This window comes from Scatophagus argus, chromosome 5 (assembly GCF_020382885.2).
Source record: "Scatophagus argus isolate fScaArg1 chromosome 5, fScaArg1.pri, whole genome shotgun sequence".
In the NCBI taxonomy this organism is placed as follows: domain Eukaryota; kingdom Metazoa; phylum Chordata; class Actinopteri; family Scatophagidae; genus Scatophagus; species Scatophagus argus.
The window spans coordinates 2518762-2535478 of NC_058497.1; the positions used below are offsets into that span (position 1 = coordinate 2518762).

Here is a 16717-nt window from a genome sequence, read left to right on the forward strand (position 1 = left end):
TTGTGATGTTATTGTAGGAAAAGCATAAGTGTATTTAATAACCTTAACAGTGGCTGCATTCCATTAAGGTGTCAAATTTACTTTCAGTTTAGTTTAATTAGCCCTGATGCTGTGCGTGCTGGCTCACAGGACTGATTTACTGAAATTCAATTTTCAATTCAGTTTATTTATATAGCGCCAATTTATCTCATGACACTTTCCAATTAGAGCAGGTCTAGATCAAACTCTTCAACTAAATTTTGTAATACTGAAAACCCAACATTCTCCATGAAACAGAACTGAGCTATCATTAATGAAACCAGTTACACCTGTGCCTTTCCTGCAACGACAGCCATGAAATGGCTGAAAGGATGCTGACAGGGAATATTTTTCACTGTATTTAATATTACTAAAATGAATTATGTGCATTTCCTACTTTTACATATCAAAGGGTACTGTGATACATGCCTATCCATATGTATGCATGATAACTCATGCTTCATTAAAGCCATTGCTGTTTATGTATAAGTAAATCCATACTGCTGCTGTAACTAAGCATCTCTGTATGGAGTGTACTCACACAGCAGGATGAGGACAGCCCAGCTGCCTGGCTGTTTGGCTCCGTCCTCGAACTCTGAGTCTCTGACGGCTCATTTACCTCCTCATCATCTATGAATATCACTCCCCGTTCCAGACGCTGCCTTTTACGGCTCTGTGGAACAAAGACAGAAACATAATTTCGATGAGCTGCACATCAGTCAACATTTGTACAATGGAACCAATAATATAATAAGGTTCAATTGTTTAACTTTTTAACTGCACTCCATCTCTTACATCCCCTTAACAAAACATAACTGATACAAATACAGTCCAAATTTCACAATGTAATGAATCAAGTTTGCCAATAAGAGAATCAATCTACAAATACAGCACAGTGAACAATGCTAAACATTGTAATTTTGCTGCTTTGCTGCTGCCACTTATTCATTCATTGCACTGCCCCCCACTGTTGATGACCGGTACTGACCTTTACCTCAAAACAGAAAATAACCTATCCTGCAATATGGAATTATAGTCATTAGAAATTTTACCAAGAACTGATACCAGTTGGTATTTTCTTCTTGATTTACACAGACAAGTGCTGTACATGACTCTGGCAGTAACTGTGTATTGCCAATTAATTCACATGTGTTTCAGTAACTAGTAGTGGAGTAACAGGTCAGGAGACCAAAAATTGAATATATTCACCCTTTATATTTAATAAACTGAAAATTCATTCTAAATGCTAAACAGTATATAGGAAACACTGATGACTACCTTGTGCTCAGCAGTGCGAATGCGTTTCCTGTCTAGCTGGAAGTCATCGTCTGTCTCTCGCCCAGAGCTGAAGGAAGCCTGGGACTTCTCAGAGAGGCGGGAGGCTAGAGATTGTTTCTTAGGCTGTGACGCCTCTGGTGCTGTAAACAGTGCAATACATTGTAATGTTGACAGAATACACACAACATGAAATGGACAAAAGGTCACATAGTCAATGTAAAGAAAAACATTTAAAACAGTCAACTGTCAAAATATAAAAGCATTTGAAGTGCTGAAGTAAAAAGCAAACAAACAAAATAACACGAATCTACGAGTTTTGTGTATTTCCTGCAACTGCTTCAAGTTTATTTCAGGTCCAAACACCTGTTTTGACAAGAATACTGTGTACCAAACAGTACCAGCTGGCAGTAACAGCTACAAACCTTTTTCCATGCTGCACTTAAAACTCCAAAATGTCAAAATTGATTACTAGGATTTACATACAAGTTAACTTCCTTCTTTCATGATGGTTTTTTCAATGTGTATTTCACTCATCTAAAATTTAATTTTAACTTAATTTCCATAAGTATTTGAGTCTACTACTGCAATATAAAAATCAAATACATTGTTACATAAAATGACATCACTACTCACCAAAACCTCAAGTTGACTATTTAATTACTATATATTTCATATTTTATACATAACTGGGTATAGCCAACAAAACAACAAATGCAATTCAATCCAACTGACATTACTGTAAATTTAGTGATATAATACTGCAGTAATTCCCACAGGGGTTACGTCTCCTGTTAACAGGGCAGGGATTAAAGTCTGTAAAGAAGCCTCAATAATTTGGGAAAAAAATTTATTAAACATATCCAGTTTAAGCAAATTGCAATTGAGTGCCTGAAAAGTAATTAACAAACAGGCTGAGGACTCTCCCTGAAATTAGTTTTCTACAAATCAATAATGGATCATGAATAATCAGTAAAATAAGATGCCAAAAACTAACAAATAAACAAGTCGATATACTTTGCTTTTGCCACTAGTAGTACATAAGCAAACCAAATGACAATTTAATTGACAATTTATTCCACTTTTTCACTGGTAATAGTGCTACATAACATCCAGTTTAAAATTAATTCATTTGTAGAATGAGGGTTCATGCTGATGAAGATGTGGGGTGTGTCTGAAAAGAAAGGCTGTAAACCACTGCAATATTAGATACTACTGTAAGAAAGGGCTGAACTGAATTTGATAAAAGTCATGGCTGCTGAAATTTGATGGAAGACCAAAGACCTGCAGAGCAATGTTTCTTGATACACTGCTCAAAAAACATAAAGGGAATACTTAAACAACACAATGAAACTCCAAGTCAATCACACTTCTGTGAAATCAACCTGTCCAGTTAGGAAGCAACACTGATTGTGAATCAGTTTCACCTGCTGATGTGCAAATGGAACAGACAACAGGAGGAAATAAGAGGCAATTAGCCAACCCCTATAAAGGAGTGGTTCTGCAGGTGGTGACCACAGATCACTACTTTTGCATTTTGTCAGTGCTCTCATTCCCAGAGGTAGCATTAGGCGGTGTCTACAACCCACAGAAGTTGTTCAGGTAGTGCAGCTCCTCCAGGATGGCACATCAATGTGAGCTGTGGCAAGAAGGTTTGCTGTGTCTGTCAGCACAGTGTCCAGAGCATGGAGGAGATACCAGGAGACAGGCCAGTCCACCAAGAGACGTGGAGGAGGCCGTAGGAGGACAACAACCCAGCAGCAGGACCACTACCTCTGCCTTTGTGCAAGGAGGAACAGAAGGAGCACTGCCAGAGCCCTGCAAAATGACCTCCAGCAGGCCACAAATGTGCATGTGTCTGTTAAAACGGTCAGAAACAGACTCTATGAGAGTGGTATGAGGGCCCAACGTCCACAGGTGGGGGTTCCCTCAGGAGAACATCCGCTGCTTCATCAGGAGCTTGCCCAGGCACTGTAGGGAGGCCATATAGGCCTGTGGAGGCCACACACACTTCTGAGCCTCATTTTGATTTGTCTTGAGGAATTTCCGCTCAAGTTGGATCAGCCTGTAATGGGGTTTTCCCCCTTTAGTATGAGTATGATTACAAATCCAGACCTCCATGGGATAATAATTTTGATTTTCATTGATCATTTTTATGTTATTTTGTACTCAACGTATTGCACTATGTAATGAACGAAGATTTTCAACTGGAATATTTCATTCATTGAGATCTAGGATGTGTTATTTTAGTGTTCCCTTTATTTTTTTTGAGCAGTGTATATAGGACTACAAGAAGGTGCTTAATACCAAAGACAAAGGAGACTTGGTAGGCGAAAAGGAGCCCCCATGGCCTAGAGGTTGGAGAAGCGGCTTGTGATCGGAGGTCGCCGGTTCGATTCCCCCACCGGACGGGCAGGAAAAATTTGGGTGTGGTGGAGTGATTAATGAAGAAATGCTCCTCCATTAGCCAGCTGATGTGCCCTTGAGCAATGCACTTAACCCCCCAATTTGCCCAACTGGCACTGACCCAACAACTCCACTTCTACCGGTTATACATATTTCAGATGCTACCAGGAATGAAAATGTCAGACAGAAAAATTCTTACCATGTTTGGGTGCTGCAGGTGGCGACTCTGCTGTCTTTTTGCAGGGTGATACAGTGCTGTCAGCAGGTTTGGCTGCTGGTGTAGCTGTACGCGTGTTGGCTCTGCTGTGGCACACACACTGACAGGTGGTTTTGACATCTGATTTTTTATAGTCGCCACAGTTTTTATCTGACTGGCTCTTATCATCCACAGGGCTTCCTCCTTCTTGCAGTTTTGCTGTTGCCATGCATTGACAGAGATATAGTTATGAGTGAATATGACTCTCGGACAATACAAACAAAGACATTCAGTGACGAAAAAGAATTTTATGTGGATATGATGAAAAAACAGTTAATTCCATGAAACCAACAAGTTAAATTATACCATACCATTACAACGATAAAAAATTAAATCTTATCCACATTACTATATTACATTATTTTCTCTTTCCCTGGTCTCAGTCAGAGCAGACTCACCAAACTGTGCCTGCTGCCAGCCCAGGGCCGAGCAGAGCAAGGCCAAGCTCTTTCCACTTCCTGTGGGACTCTCCAGCAAGCAGTGCTGCCCATTGTTCAGCCCACGTATGATCTGCGGACAAGGCACAACTTCAGTTACACAACAAAGTCATTAAATGTCAAACGCACATATCACATTATAGTTTTGATATATGAGGGTGAGGGTGTCTGTACCTTTTCCATGCATTATTTTAAAAACAGCAACTACAATAAAACATATCGAGCAACACCAACCTATATGTAGTTCTGGTTGTAAACACATAACTTGGAGTTTGACTCAGGTTAAATATACTGCATCAATCTGTGCCAGACACATATGAGCTTAGACCTCTTCTATGATGTTGCTAGTTACCATGGGGCTTGTCTGTGAGAACAGAGAAGTATCCACCGGTTTGTTTAGCGTTAAAATAACAACAAACAGGCCCTTTAACAAATACACAGCACATCACCCAGGTTAACAATTGCATCTCATAACTATGTAAATGACATCCTTCCACAAAAATTCTATTTCCAATTTACAAATGTGTTATTGTCTCAGTATAACTTGTGTGACAACCAAATACTTCCCTATACATGACAATAGCCCCACATGCTGCGCTACCCCACTTAACTGGCTAGTAAATCAAGTGATTGAGATGTCACTCACTGAATTCATCATGGCCAGCTGGGACGGATATGCCTTACAGGGGAAGTGGATCTTCACCCCCCCAATGGTGTACTCCACTGTGGATGCAGCCATGTTCCTCTGTTGCTGTTTCACAGAAACTGAAAAAAGAACAGAAACATTTCTACTAAACCTAAATTTAGCAATATATTATACGACACGTGTTCAAAGTAACATGAAAAGAGCCCTTTCTGCGTCTCATTGGCTCACAACCTAAGGTACTTTAAAACTCTTTACAAACACACTGTCAGGACTTTGAACAGACGTTAATATTCTTTTTTTTCCCTGTCTGTGTAAGTAACTTGTCACCTACCTGAGATATGAACAACAGTCACTTCTTAGCTAATACTGACTACCTATTAAGAGCTAATGCTACCGCCAGGTTTTCAGCCGCTGATTTGATCAATTGCTGTAACCATACCCACAGGTTCAACTAGTGACACTGGCCATTTGCCGAAACACATTTGGCGAACGCACGCAGTTTAGGTTAACTTCACTCTCGCCATGATTCTTCCCGCTCTCCAAAATCACATCTGAAAGCTTGACAGAAAGCTGGTCACATTAACGTACCTTCAAAATAAAATAATTATTAGGAAACATCATGTGTGTTGTGAAGTGTGTGTGAAGTAAATGCACACTTGCTGCATTTTATTTCTAAAAAGTCCTTTGCAGTGACATTTTCTTCATTTACCAGGTATGTAACGTTAATAGTACGTTGAAAATAAGTAATTGTTAAGCTTTTATTTTGAAAGCTTCGTGTGGCCTGCCGGTGGCATGGTCTATGGTTGCAACCACAACTTGACTTTAGACAAAAATACTGAGGAAGTTACGTTGGTAAACGTCCGCATAAAACCAGGCCTTAAAGGGCCATTCCAGTGTTTTCACAGGTAGTCAAATTTATGCCCCTATGTTACGTTTACATGATAAGGTTGTCATTGTCAGATGACATCTTTACCTAGGAACATAGTAATGTTAAATAGTCCACAGAAGATGCCATTGCCCTAACACTTCACACAGCATTGAGCCACCTGGAGAACAAGAAGAGCTATGGGAGAATGCTCTTCGTGGATTACAGCTCAGTGTTCAAAACTATCACCCCGGACCTCCTCTTCAACAAACTCCTCCCCACCTGTACCTGGATTAAAAACTTCCTGTCGAGCTGCCCACAATCTGTGAGACTCCCAGGACTCCTCAACACACTCACACACCGGTTCCCCTCAAGGCTGCATCTTGAGCCCTCTACTGTACACCCTATACACCTATGACTGTTCTCCAACCCACCTGACCAACCACATCATAAAATATGCTGATGACACCACCGTGGTTGGACTCATCTGCGATGAGGACGAGACAGCGTACAGGGCCGAGATAGAGAAACTGTCACTCTGGTGCTCAGAAAACAACCTGACCCCGAACGTCCATAAGACAAAGGAACTTATTATAGACTTCAGGAAGCACAGACAGGACCACACCCCTCTCCTCATAAATGGAGAACGAATGGCACCACCTTCAGGTTTCTGGGCAGCCTTATCTCCGCAGACCACTCCTGGACCTACAACATCAGGGCCCTGGTTAAGAAGGCTCAGCAGCAGCAGCTACACCTCCTGCATGTCCTCAGGAACAACAACCCGGACACGAAGCTGCTGCTGGCCTTCTATCACTCCTCTGTGGAGAGCGTGCTAACATACTGTCTGTTTGTTTATAGTGCCTTTCTATGTCTATAGCCTTAATTTATGCATAATATTCACTATGTATACATATTTTCCTTTCATACTGCACTACTGTTCACATGTATATACATTTCATTTCATATTAAACATATTCACATCATGTAGACATATTTGTTTACAGTTTTCAGTATATACTTCCTGAGGTTGCCAAAGATGTCCTGTGACATGTCTGCCTTTGTTTTCTGCTATGTTGTTTTTGCTATTTATTGTTTAAATAATTTTTGTGGCGTACGGTGGCTCTGCGGGAGCTTCCCCACCTCAGTTTCGTTGCACCATGTACAATGACAATAAAGACTATTCTATTATAACGGGACAGTGATGAACAAAAAGTAGAAATTGTAAAGAACTCTATCAAAAAGGGCAGTATAAACACTAAGCATTAAAGACAAAATATGCAATGTCTTATTTAAAATGTGGAAAAAATACAACTTTTGTTCTATATTTTGATGAGATGAGTACTTATATTATCCCAAAAATTTCCAACAATGTTCAAACCAGTGCATATCATTTTGTTGCCTGTTCCAAGAGTCACTCAGTGAGGAAGCAAGTCAGTCAACATTACTAACCATAATGTGAATATAAATTTCACACATTACCTGTTCTGTGAAAATGTCCACCAGTCATATATATCTATATCTATATATATATATATATATATAATAATAATAGTAATAATAATATAATTAACAAGCAAGAACACTTATAAATCACTTCTAATAAGTCACTATCTAAGCATAGTAATTACTTTAATTCAGAGAACTTTTTATTTAAATAAGTTCATTTCCAGATAAGTGTTTTTCACATTTACACTGTACACATGCATTTATGCTGCTAGCACAGCCATTGGAATCAGGGATATCATTATTCAACAGAGTAAATGAGCAGAGTACTCAAAAATATTCTGTAAAAATCATACAGGGATCTCGAGCCCAGTAATGGACTGTATTTTCAGAGAAAATGTGTCAAACATAAACATTATCATTCCTCCAACATTGTCAATCAACATTATACAATATTTTTCAACCAAACCATAATGCTACAAATTCCTGTTAGAAATTGCACTTAGCTCAATGAAAATACACCATCATCATGTAACAAGGTTTTACAAAGATTGTGACATCTGTCTTTTCTGTACAACAGTTGTTATTCTCTTGCAGTTTCATATTTCTCTGCATCATACACAGTCATGTAACAAAACCACGAGAGGGGAAAGAGGGCGTGGCCAGGTTCTGCAAAATTTAGTCAAAAGACTCTTCAACTTGTTAGAGTTAAAAATCATTTTTGCTCAAACATCCTCCATTTTCATTTTTGACTCCAATCATGTAATCCATTCTTAGCTGCATCATTTTCAGAAAAAAAACAACTCCTTCCTCAATTAAGGTCACTGTAATAGTGCAAAAATATCCTCTTAGGAAATCCATGCAGAGTGTATTTACTCACAGATGAGCCTTGTGCATACATCAGTAACAATACAACTGCAGCTGCAGCATGGAGGGACAATGGCTTGTATAAAGAGAATGCTAAAGAAACCTCTGAATCAGCCTCAACAAAACAGAAAGAACAGCTATTGTCTTGTTGCAAACAAGATAAAACAAGGTAGCCAGATGAACTAGTGATGTCCTGTCTGTAGGGACCAACATGCTTGTGATGGAGCATTTTTCCTATTCTCACAGATGTATGACAACTCCTTGACAACATGACATCACTGATACCGCCAGTGCACCCACAATGGAAGTCTGGGAGCACACATTAATCAACTTTGATTGTAAACATCGGGTTTTGTGTTGGTCCCTCAGAACCAAAGGAAGTCTTTGTTTTAGTGCCACCTTGATTTTCAGCAAACTCAGAGGGAGGACTCAGTCACTGTAAGGATAGACACAAGAACCTCCGCAAAAGCGTCAGCACAGCAGAGGGCTGTTGAAAGGCATTCTCGGAAACGTAGAAAATCACTATCTGATGTATGAATGTGTGGAGCAGGCTCATAGGAAGTTCAGACCCTCCCAAAAAAAAAACTTAACTGTAATGCTTCATTATAAATTACAATGTAAGATGATTAATAGAGTGGAGATTTCCCTTAAGATGCATTGTGCAATTCAAAATCAAAAACATCCATCACTGGAAACCTCACCGGAGCAGATGTGTTAAGGGCAAATACAAACAGTCAAGAATAAACTCCTACCAATACTTAACACATATATTTATATATCAATATACACAATGTAGTAGCTTATGGTTTGTGACTGTAGCAGCACCTTCAGTTCATTTTCAAGACAAATCTCCAGTGATTAAGTAAAATGAGAAGAATAAAAATACATAAATACATTTAAACACAAGGTGTACACACAATAGTATATGGAGAGAGTGATGAGGAGATGAAAGCTGTAACAAAGCTCATCTGTAATTTCCATGATTTATCATCATACAATAAAACAATGTATAAAAAATATATATTTATTTTAAATGAGCATTTGACTTTTCAATACTTACCTATAAAATGCATAACATTTACACCAGCATCATTAGTTATACTTATTTCTAACAACTGTTACCAGAAAGAGATGATGACACGGATCAAGAATCTGATTCTATAGATGAACAGAATCAACATTTCAGGGAGGAATTTTGAAACAAAGACACCAGATGTCTTGTGTGATTGAGCACTTTGTCGAAAAACTCAAGTCCTGAAATCATTATTGTACTGGTGCTGAGCAAGAAGATACGTCTTTCCACAACCTACTAAGCAAGGTTGGTTCAAACTGTGAGAACTGTAAAGGAGACCATAAGGAACATAAACGCCACTGGAGATGAGGCTGACAGTGATAGACAGCGTGTTTATGTGTCTGTGTGTTTTTCTCAGCACACACACACTGTGGTCTTGTTGTGCTGCTGGAGAATAGGAGAGACATTACTGGACTCCTTCTGTTTCTTCTCTGCATTGTGTTGGACTAGTGGTGGCCTGTCAGCAGTCCTGCGTCGGGCCTTCTTAGCTGACTGGCCGGCCGATGGCGGCGATGACGTGTCAATAGTTCTTTTCCTGCGGGGTGTCCTGCTGCCAAGTGTCCTGTCAGTGGGACTGGACTGACTGGGCAGCTCAGGACTGCTGTTTGAACACAGTGGAGTCAGAGTGAACGGGTCAGACAGGTTCATGTGGAATAGGCTGTTGCTTCCTGATAGACCGTCTCGTCGCTCCAAGGCAGGGAGGAGCTCACACATGGCAGGAGAGTCTTCTTCTGAAGGGCGCTGTAGGACAACAGTTTAAAAAACAATAAGCACTTTCAGGATTTAAAAACAACCTACCTTTGGACTCTTAACATTTTAATAGGCTCTTAATGGTCATTATTACAGATGACTTCTACAGCATAATGAGGTCAAATAAGGCTTGTGGGGAAGAAAGTCCCCCACAATGTGTAGCCATTTTCAAACTACAATGGTTTGATCATGAACCTTAGTTAGAACCACTTTCTCAACTTTCTGTTGTAAAGGAAATGAAACCTGAACTTTCTTTAAATCAGGCATCTCAAACTGATCCACAGGAGGGCCAGTGTGGCTGCAGGTTTTTGTGCCAACCAACCAAGAGCACACCATTTGACCAATCAACTGTCTGAAGACGGAGATCAGTTGATTAAATGAGTCAAGTCTGGTGTGGTGCTACTTGGTTGGAAAGAAAACCTGCAGCCACACCAGCCCTCCTGTGGACCAGTCTGAGATGCCTGCTTTAAATTAAAAATGTGCAAGTCTGTTTTGTTATCTTCCCAAAATGCCTCAATAACACATAATGTGATGTGATTTATTTATATTTCATTAAAAATATTTGGAAGCAAAGATATTTTTAAAAAAAAGTGTGTTGTGTGGTTTTTTTTTCAGTGTTTGTTGTCATCTTGCCCTCACCTGAAGGAGAGGAGTGTCAGCGCGGGATATGGAGGTGGGAGGACATTGGGACACCTTGGCTAAATCCAGCAGCACCTCCTCATGGTGCAGGATATCCTGGGAGGTCCCAGGTTCCTGCAGGGCAATTACAATGGCGCTGGTGTTGTCCGCACGCAACATGCGCTGGCGCCACCGCAGCAGAGCATGGCTGACCAGCTGTCGAGCACTTGATACCCCACATGGTGCCTGCAGCAGGGAAGTGTGTTATTACACTGACATGGTCTGATATCAGGTGGACACATTTATCTAACTTTTAGAGACCACAATCCAGGCAAGTGGAAAGAGAGGCCACACATCTATATTGATCCGAAATGCTAACTGCTAAAAGGTCCTTCACAGAAATAAGTCTTTGCTGATCTCTCTGCTTCACTCACCATTGCCTCGTCGTTGTTCTGACACATGGAAATAGCCTCTTGAGGTGGCACCATGTTCCACAGGCCATCACTACCAAGAATGATATAGCGGTGTTTTCTGGGGTCCAGGGTCACCACACTAGTGTCTGGCTCAGGAGAAACCACAAACTCCCCACTGTAGAAGTCGTAGCTCCACAGATCACCTATTGCAGAGAAGAGAAACTTCGCTGAAGGCACCACTGATCTTGGCAAACATTTGAAAGATTAGAAAATCAGAAGTTGTTGCCCCTTTGCTTGTCTAAAAATTCAGGTAATTCACTGAGATTACAGTGATTGTTGCTTTTCCTTACCTAAAGCTCGGGCCACTGCCAAGAATGGTATCTGGTCAATGACCGTGCTCCGACGGACTGGGCCATTGTGACTCAGCCTTGGCCTCTTCCAGACAACCCGGTTCACTCCAGATTTCTTGATCACACTGTTAGCAGATAAAGGAAGAGGAAGAGCAAGAGGCCACTACTTGATTAAAGCAAAACATCCACAGATTTCAGAAAGCCAGTTATAGACATTTTAGGCGAGCTGCAAAAACTCTGGTTAACACTCAGCCGAGGGCTTATTAAGTACATTGAGCTAAAGATAATGCAGCCTGATGCATCATCTGTCCCACATAAAGGTTACAATGTTCAACTTTTATTTAAACTGTTTGAGAGAGGTGTTGATTAAACTCATTTCAGAGGCATTTTCACCTGATCCTTTGATAAAGGTGATCTATTACACAACTACATATTCCTAATTGAAAACTAGACTGAAATTAAAGAGAAATTAATCCTATTTAATCTAATTCCTCAAAAAATGTGAGTGGCAAAACATCTGCTTTAATGTATTTGATTAATGCAGGAAACCAGAGTTATCAATAAACATGCACAAAATCTCACGGCACTGTATCTCATACCATGATGTAGACAAAGTCAGTGTCCGCTTTATCTTGTTTCCCTATGACTGAGTAAGAAAATGAAAGTTTATCATAATAGCAAGTTACTGCAATTAATATGGATCTAGTGATAATATAAACCCCAATCACAATAACTAATTCACTAATGATTTGCTCACAGATCACATGATGCAATAGACTTACAATGAATAAATTTCTACTCATTAGCTCTATTATAGAGAGCTATATATTTCCAGCATAAATAAATTGAATGCACCATCTTTGCATCTTGTCATATGTTATGCAGTAATGCTTATTACCTACAGCTACGTGCATGAAGCCCATTGCATAGACACAATGGACGACTATAAATCCCCCTTAAAGCTGTGGAGTTTACCCCGTCATACAAGCATGAAAAGTTTGGTTGTTGTCAAGCCACCCAGAGGCCTATCAAAAAAATATCTTATCAGAAACATGCCACAGACAGTATACAGAACGTTATCTCTTGAGGCAGATAACATTTTGATCTGGCATTCTGCAAAAGAAATGCTGCTTGGTTACAACTGCATCTTTGTCATACAGAAGGGTAGTGAGGGCGTTGAGTCATCTGAATGAATAAGCTGTTCTAACAGTTTGATTCAGTGCGGGTCCCTGTAGCAGTTGAATCATGATGAGTTTTGACAGGACTTTCCAACTGTAAAGATCTCTTTTGTGGGAGTTATGGTTGTGTGTTCTCTGGAATGACATGCTGGCCTGGCTGCAAAAATACTGTGCAATGCAATAATTACACATCAGAGGACATAATTAAAATTAATTTCATATTTAAATACAATGAAGATGTTGGGTGTCTTGTATCTCTAGTTAGGCCTTACCTCCCTCCCAGACCTTCAATACGCTCTCTCTCCCTGGGTAGTTCAGGTTTGTGGTCTTGTGTGACTTCCACAGCTCTGATGAATGGGACTGAGGGGTCATCCTGAACCCCTAGAACTACAGCTGAGTCCCCAACATGGGCCACAAACATGCGGTTTCCTCGAATGACCACTACACTGGCTGTAGTGCCTGATGTGCTTGGAAGGCCCGTAAGCGTCTTTGGCCACTCAGCTGAAAAAAAAAATATGAACATATTTCATTAACTTCAACAGTTTTAGCAACTGCTTACTGCATATTCACCTGAGTCTACTAAACTACACATTTAACAGAACAGCAAATGATAAGCAGAAAATAAATGCTCTAAAAATGGCTTTGAGATTATTTATTGCAACACTCTATCAATCTTCAATGCACTGAGTTTGACAACGACGCTGTAACCAGTGCGCAGGGACGCAGTTTGTCTTGAGCAAGTCTTTCCGGTATAAGTCAGACATGCGCTTTCCATTCAGTTTATGGACACCAGTTGTCAAACAGCTGACATGCCCAGGCATATCCAGGCAGGCGCCTGAGCAGACTGCCCCTGTTAATATGGACTATCACACACTGCCTGCTTCACATTTCAATAGGCTTTTGAAAGCTGTAAACGAAACATATAAATAAAGTTACATATGCGTTGATATATAAAGAGTGTAAAAAGTATTGACCAACTACTTTACAGAGAATAACTTCCGAACATACTTCTGAATCGATAACCGGTTGTCCGTGTCCGCTGTGGCGGCTTCAGTTTTGAGATGCTACTGCTAACTTTGCTAGCTCTGTTGTTTTGGTTGCTAAAACGGCTACCTTTTTACGGTTAACGGCAACGTTAGCCCCTTACATATATTTACTTTAACTAGCAAAATAATAGCAAATAGCACTCATAGTACCAGTAAATTTAGGTAGACCATTTACACAATTCACATAGCTGTGTAGCCTAAATAGCATGACTTCACTCAGTTCATTCAGAATTTCCCGGTAAATTCGGCTTCCGTTTGGGCTAACATTAGCGGTGCTCCAGGGCGTGAACAAGTAAAAACTTTTCGAGTGAACGTTAGACCACAGATTACACAAACATCTGCGTGATGTTGACAGAGGCAGATATGGGCTAAGCAGTCCCTGCTGACAGTCGATATGGGTTAGGGTATGTACCATAGGTTAGTAAAGTGTTAGTAAACTTACGGAGCTTTTTCCACATAGCATGGTGGCAGGCTACAAATCCTTTCCGTATTGCAGAGCAGACCTCCCGGTCACAGTCTGACCAGAACCCCCGCTGCTTCTTCATGAACTCCCACAAATAGTCCCGTGCAAACTGCGCAGCCTCGCGACCCCCGTGCCCGTCAAACACAGCGAAGAAGGCAACGGAACGGCGGGAACGATTCGAGGCGCTTGGCTGAGCTCGCGGCGGGCTCTGACCTCCTTTAAAAGATGCTTCTATTGATCTACTTTGTACAGGTTCACATAATATGTCTGAAGCGTGTGAGGTTTCACCAGTCCGGTCTAGATTCGTGTCCACATCCAGAGAACTGACCATACATTCTCCCCCACTTGTATCCTCTGGCTCATCCGTCGTCGTCTCATCTTCTCCCGGCTCGGGCTCTACTATGACCTCGGTCACATCCTCCATGTATTTCCTGCCTCCTTGGTCGGTAAAAACACTCACTCGCATCAATAATGTGTTTTCCATTGCTCCACTAGTAAATTATTCTCCAAATTTTCGGTACTATTAGCATATAATTGTACAGAAGAGTAGAGTTAATTGCGGCGCAACGTCCTGCCTTTGTTTATGTTCGATCCTAGTAGGCATGCTCAAACGTGTTGACGTAAGAATCTATCTTCTTTTAGGACGTAGACATGGCCGCGCCAATGCAGCTGTTGCCCTCTACAGGTTGGTTAGAAAGTCCAAGCAGCAACTTTGACAGAAATGTGCTGTAGAACTGTGTGTGTAATCAAGAATGTTTGTATACAGTATATTATGATCGTATTTGAATATCTTTATTTTTGTCTTTTTATCTCTGTACTCCAGTACTTTTTATTCAAAATTAAACAATGAGACTGTGAGAGTGAAGATTTGACTTCTTTAATGTGATAAGATAAGATAAGATAAGATAAGATAAGATAAGATATTTTCTTTAGTCCTGCAGTGTGGAAATTCTCATTGTCACAGCAGCACAATGATAGCAAAATAAAGATGCAGATGAGTAAAAAATAAGGGGATATTTACACTTTTTTTAAAAAAAAGAATAAATAAAGTATAGAAAAATGCACATGATATTTACAGTATTTTGCAATTTTTAAATTGTTAGCAGTAAACAGTTACTGTATTGCACTAGGATATGGGGGATTATTACACAATGATTTACTGAACCTCAGACTGTGGTGGAGTTCAAGGGGTCTGCTGGGAGCAGTGTTGGTTGTACCGTCTCACAGCAGCAGGGAGGAAGGACATGCACTCGTGCTCCCTCACACACTTGGGGTGAAGCAGCCATCCACTGCAGGAGCTGCCCAGTGCTGTCAGAGAATGGCAGCACATTGGATGAACAGTATAGGAATTGTAGATCTCAAAAGGTCTGTAGGTGATTCTGGATGTAACATTTACGTTTGGAGTTGACCCCATTCACATGAGGATTCAAAGCAGCCAGTGCCAGTATAACAGGCCATGATGATGCTGAATTATTAGAAGAAATCAATAAGCCCAAACACAGCCAAACTTTTGGATGCAAATGATTTGCAACCAAAATAGTTATTATATTTTCTGTTTGTTTTTCATTCCACATGAATAATTTAGGTTCACGTTTAACTGATGTGGATGCAAACAGGCTGACAATCATAACCTTAACCTCATAATTATTGTTTTTCTTTCAGATCCAAATGCGCTGGAGTGCTGATCCATAACAACAAATATCTTTCATTGTCACTTTATAAAAACCAAATATGTTTCTTAAATACAAGTGCAATGATTTTCATAAAGCCTTTTTAAGAGTCAGTGGAAGTGATATCTACAATACAGACTACATGATAAAATAAAGATGTCAGTGATGAATCGATGTAAGGATAGCACTGGCTTATATGTAAGAAAGCTGATATGTACTACCTACAAATACATCTTTGAGAACATCACTTTCCTTGTATTAAATTACTTGCATTTCCTAAATGGTGAGTATTTGGACTGTAACACATTTTGTCATTTGTGATTAATGACTAATTTTCAGCTTGAATTTAAATATTTTTTATTTTTTTATTGCGCCACTCCGTGTGGTTGTAGTAGCCCACAAATGCCAGCTTGATCAAACTAACCTAAATGTCAAACAGTTCGATTATGTGAAAATATTACCACCATTACATAATTGGTAAAAATGGTAAAATGACATCAGGTTTGAGATGAATTCAGATTGATACATTTGGATCATAACTGGTGTTGTTGATGAAAGGGTAATTGAGCTACTGAGACGTCATACAAAAAGGGCTGGGAACCACTGCCTTAGCTAACATTGCTGCCAGAATAACTGACAGAGTTTTCCCTACAGTTCACCTGTAACACCTGGGCGAGGCAACCTAGGCATTTATCACATGTTGTTTGTTAGTTTGATGGTGGTTTTATTGATTTATGTTTTATTTATATAGGAAATTTAAACATCCTACATTAAAATTAAAAGTTAACTTTGAGAGGGCATACATGCAGTGGCATAAAATGATCAGAAATGACAATGACAATTCATCGCAGTTATATCCGGGATTTGTCTGACAAAAGTAGTTATTGAAAATATGACTTTTCTTCTTCCAATCAAAGTCTTTTTTGCATCGACTGCACAATTAC

General features: G+C 40.0%; 2 protein-coding genes across 2 annotated transcripts in view; both read right to left on the reverse strand.

The window, feature by feature from the left end:
* The window catches only part of brip1 (BRCA1 interacting helicase 1), a 74318-nt gene extending 68718 nt beyond the window's left edge, over positions 1 to 5600 (reverse strand). The window contains exons 1-6 of the mRNA XM_046388571.1: positions 5370 to 5600; positions 5039 to 5157; positions 4354 to 4465; positions 3899 to 4114; positions 1297 to 1436; positions 560 to 691 (exon numbers count right to left, since the gene is read on the reverse strand). Coding sequence (XP_046244527.1) covers positions 560 to 691; positions 1297 to 1436; positions 3899 to 4114; positions 4354 to 4465; positions 5039 to 5131 — 693 coding nt within the window. The 5' untranslated portion in view covers positions 5132 to 5157; positions 5370 to 5600. The remainder of the gene's footprint in view (positions 1 to 559; positions 692 to 1296; positions 1437 to 3898; positions 4115 to 4353; positions 4466 to 5038; positions 5158 to 5369) is intronic.
* Positions 5601 to 7527: 1927 nt separating this feature from the next.
* On the reverse strand, positions 7528 to 14727 carry ppm1da (protein phosphatase, Mg2+/Mn2+ dependent, 1Da). The gene is made up of 6 exons (XM_046389275.1): positions 14083 to 14727; positions 12867 to 13095; positions 11417 to 11541; positions 11088 to 11269; positions 10675 to 10899; positions 7528 to 10026 (listed from the first exon to the last, which is right to left on the reverse strand). The coding sequence occupies exons 1-6, from the start codon at positions 14585 to 14587 to the stop codon at positions 9640 to 9642; spliced, it is 1653 nt and encodes a 550-aa protein (XP_046245231.1). The 5' UTR covers positions 14588 to 14727; the 3' UTR covers positions 7528 to 9639.
* Between the last annotated feature and the right edge of the window lie 1990 nt (positions 14728 to 16717).

Excerpts from the sequence above, each read along its gene's own strand:
- ppm1da (XM_046389275.1), bottom strand. The coding sequence starts at position 14,587 with ATGGAAAACACATTATTGATGCGAGTGAGTGTTTTTACCGACCAAGGA. Across the intron at positions 13,096-14,082 it reads TGCTATGTGGAAAAAGCTCC|CTGAGTGGCCAAAGACGCTT; the intron begins GTAAGTTTACTA and ends TTTTTTTTTCAG. Across the intron at positions 11,542-12,866 it reads ATTGAAGGTCTGGGAGGGAG|TGTGATCAAGAAATCTGGAG; the intron begins GTAAGGCCTAAC and ends ATCTGCTAACAG.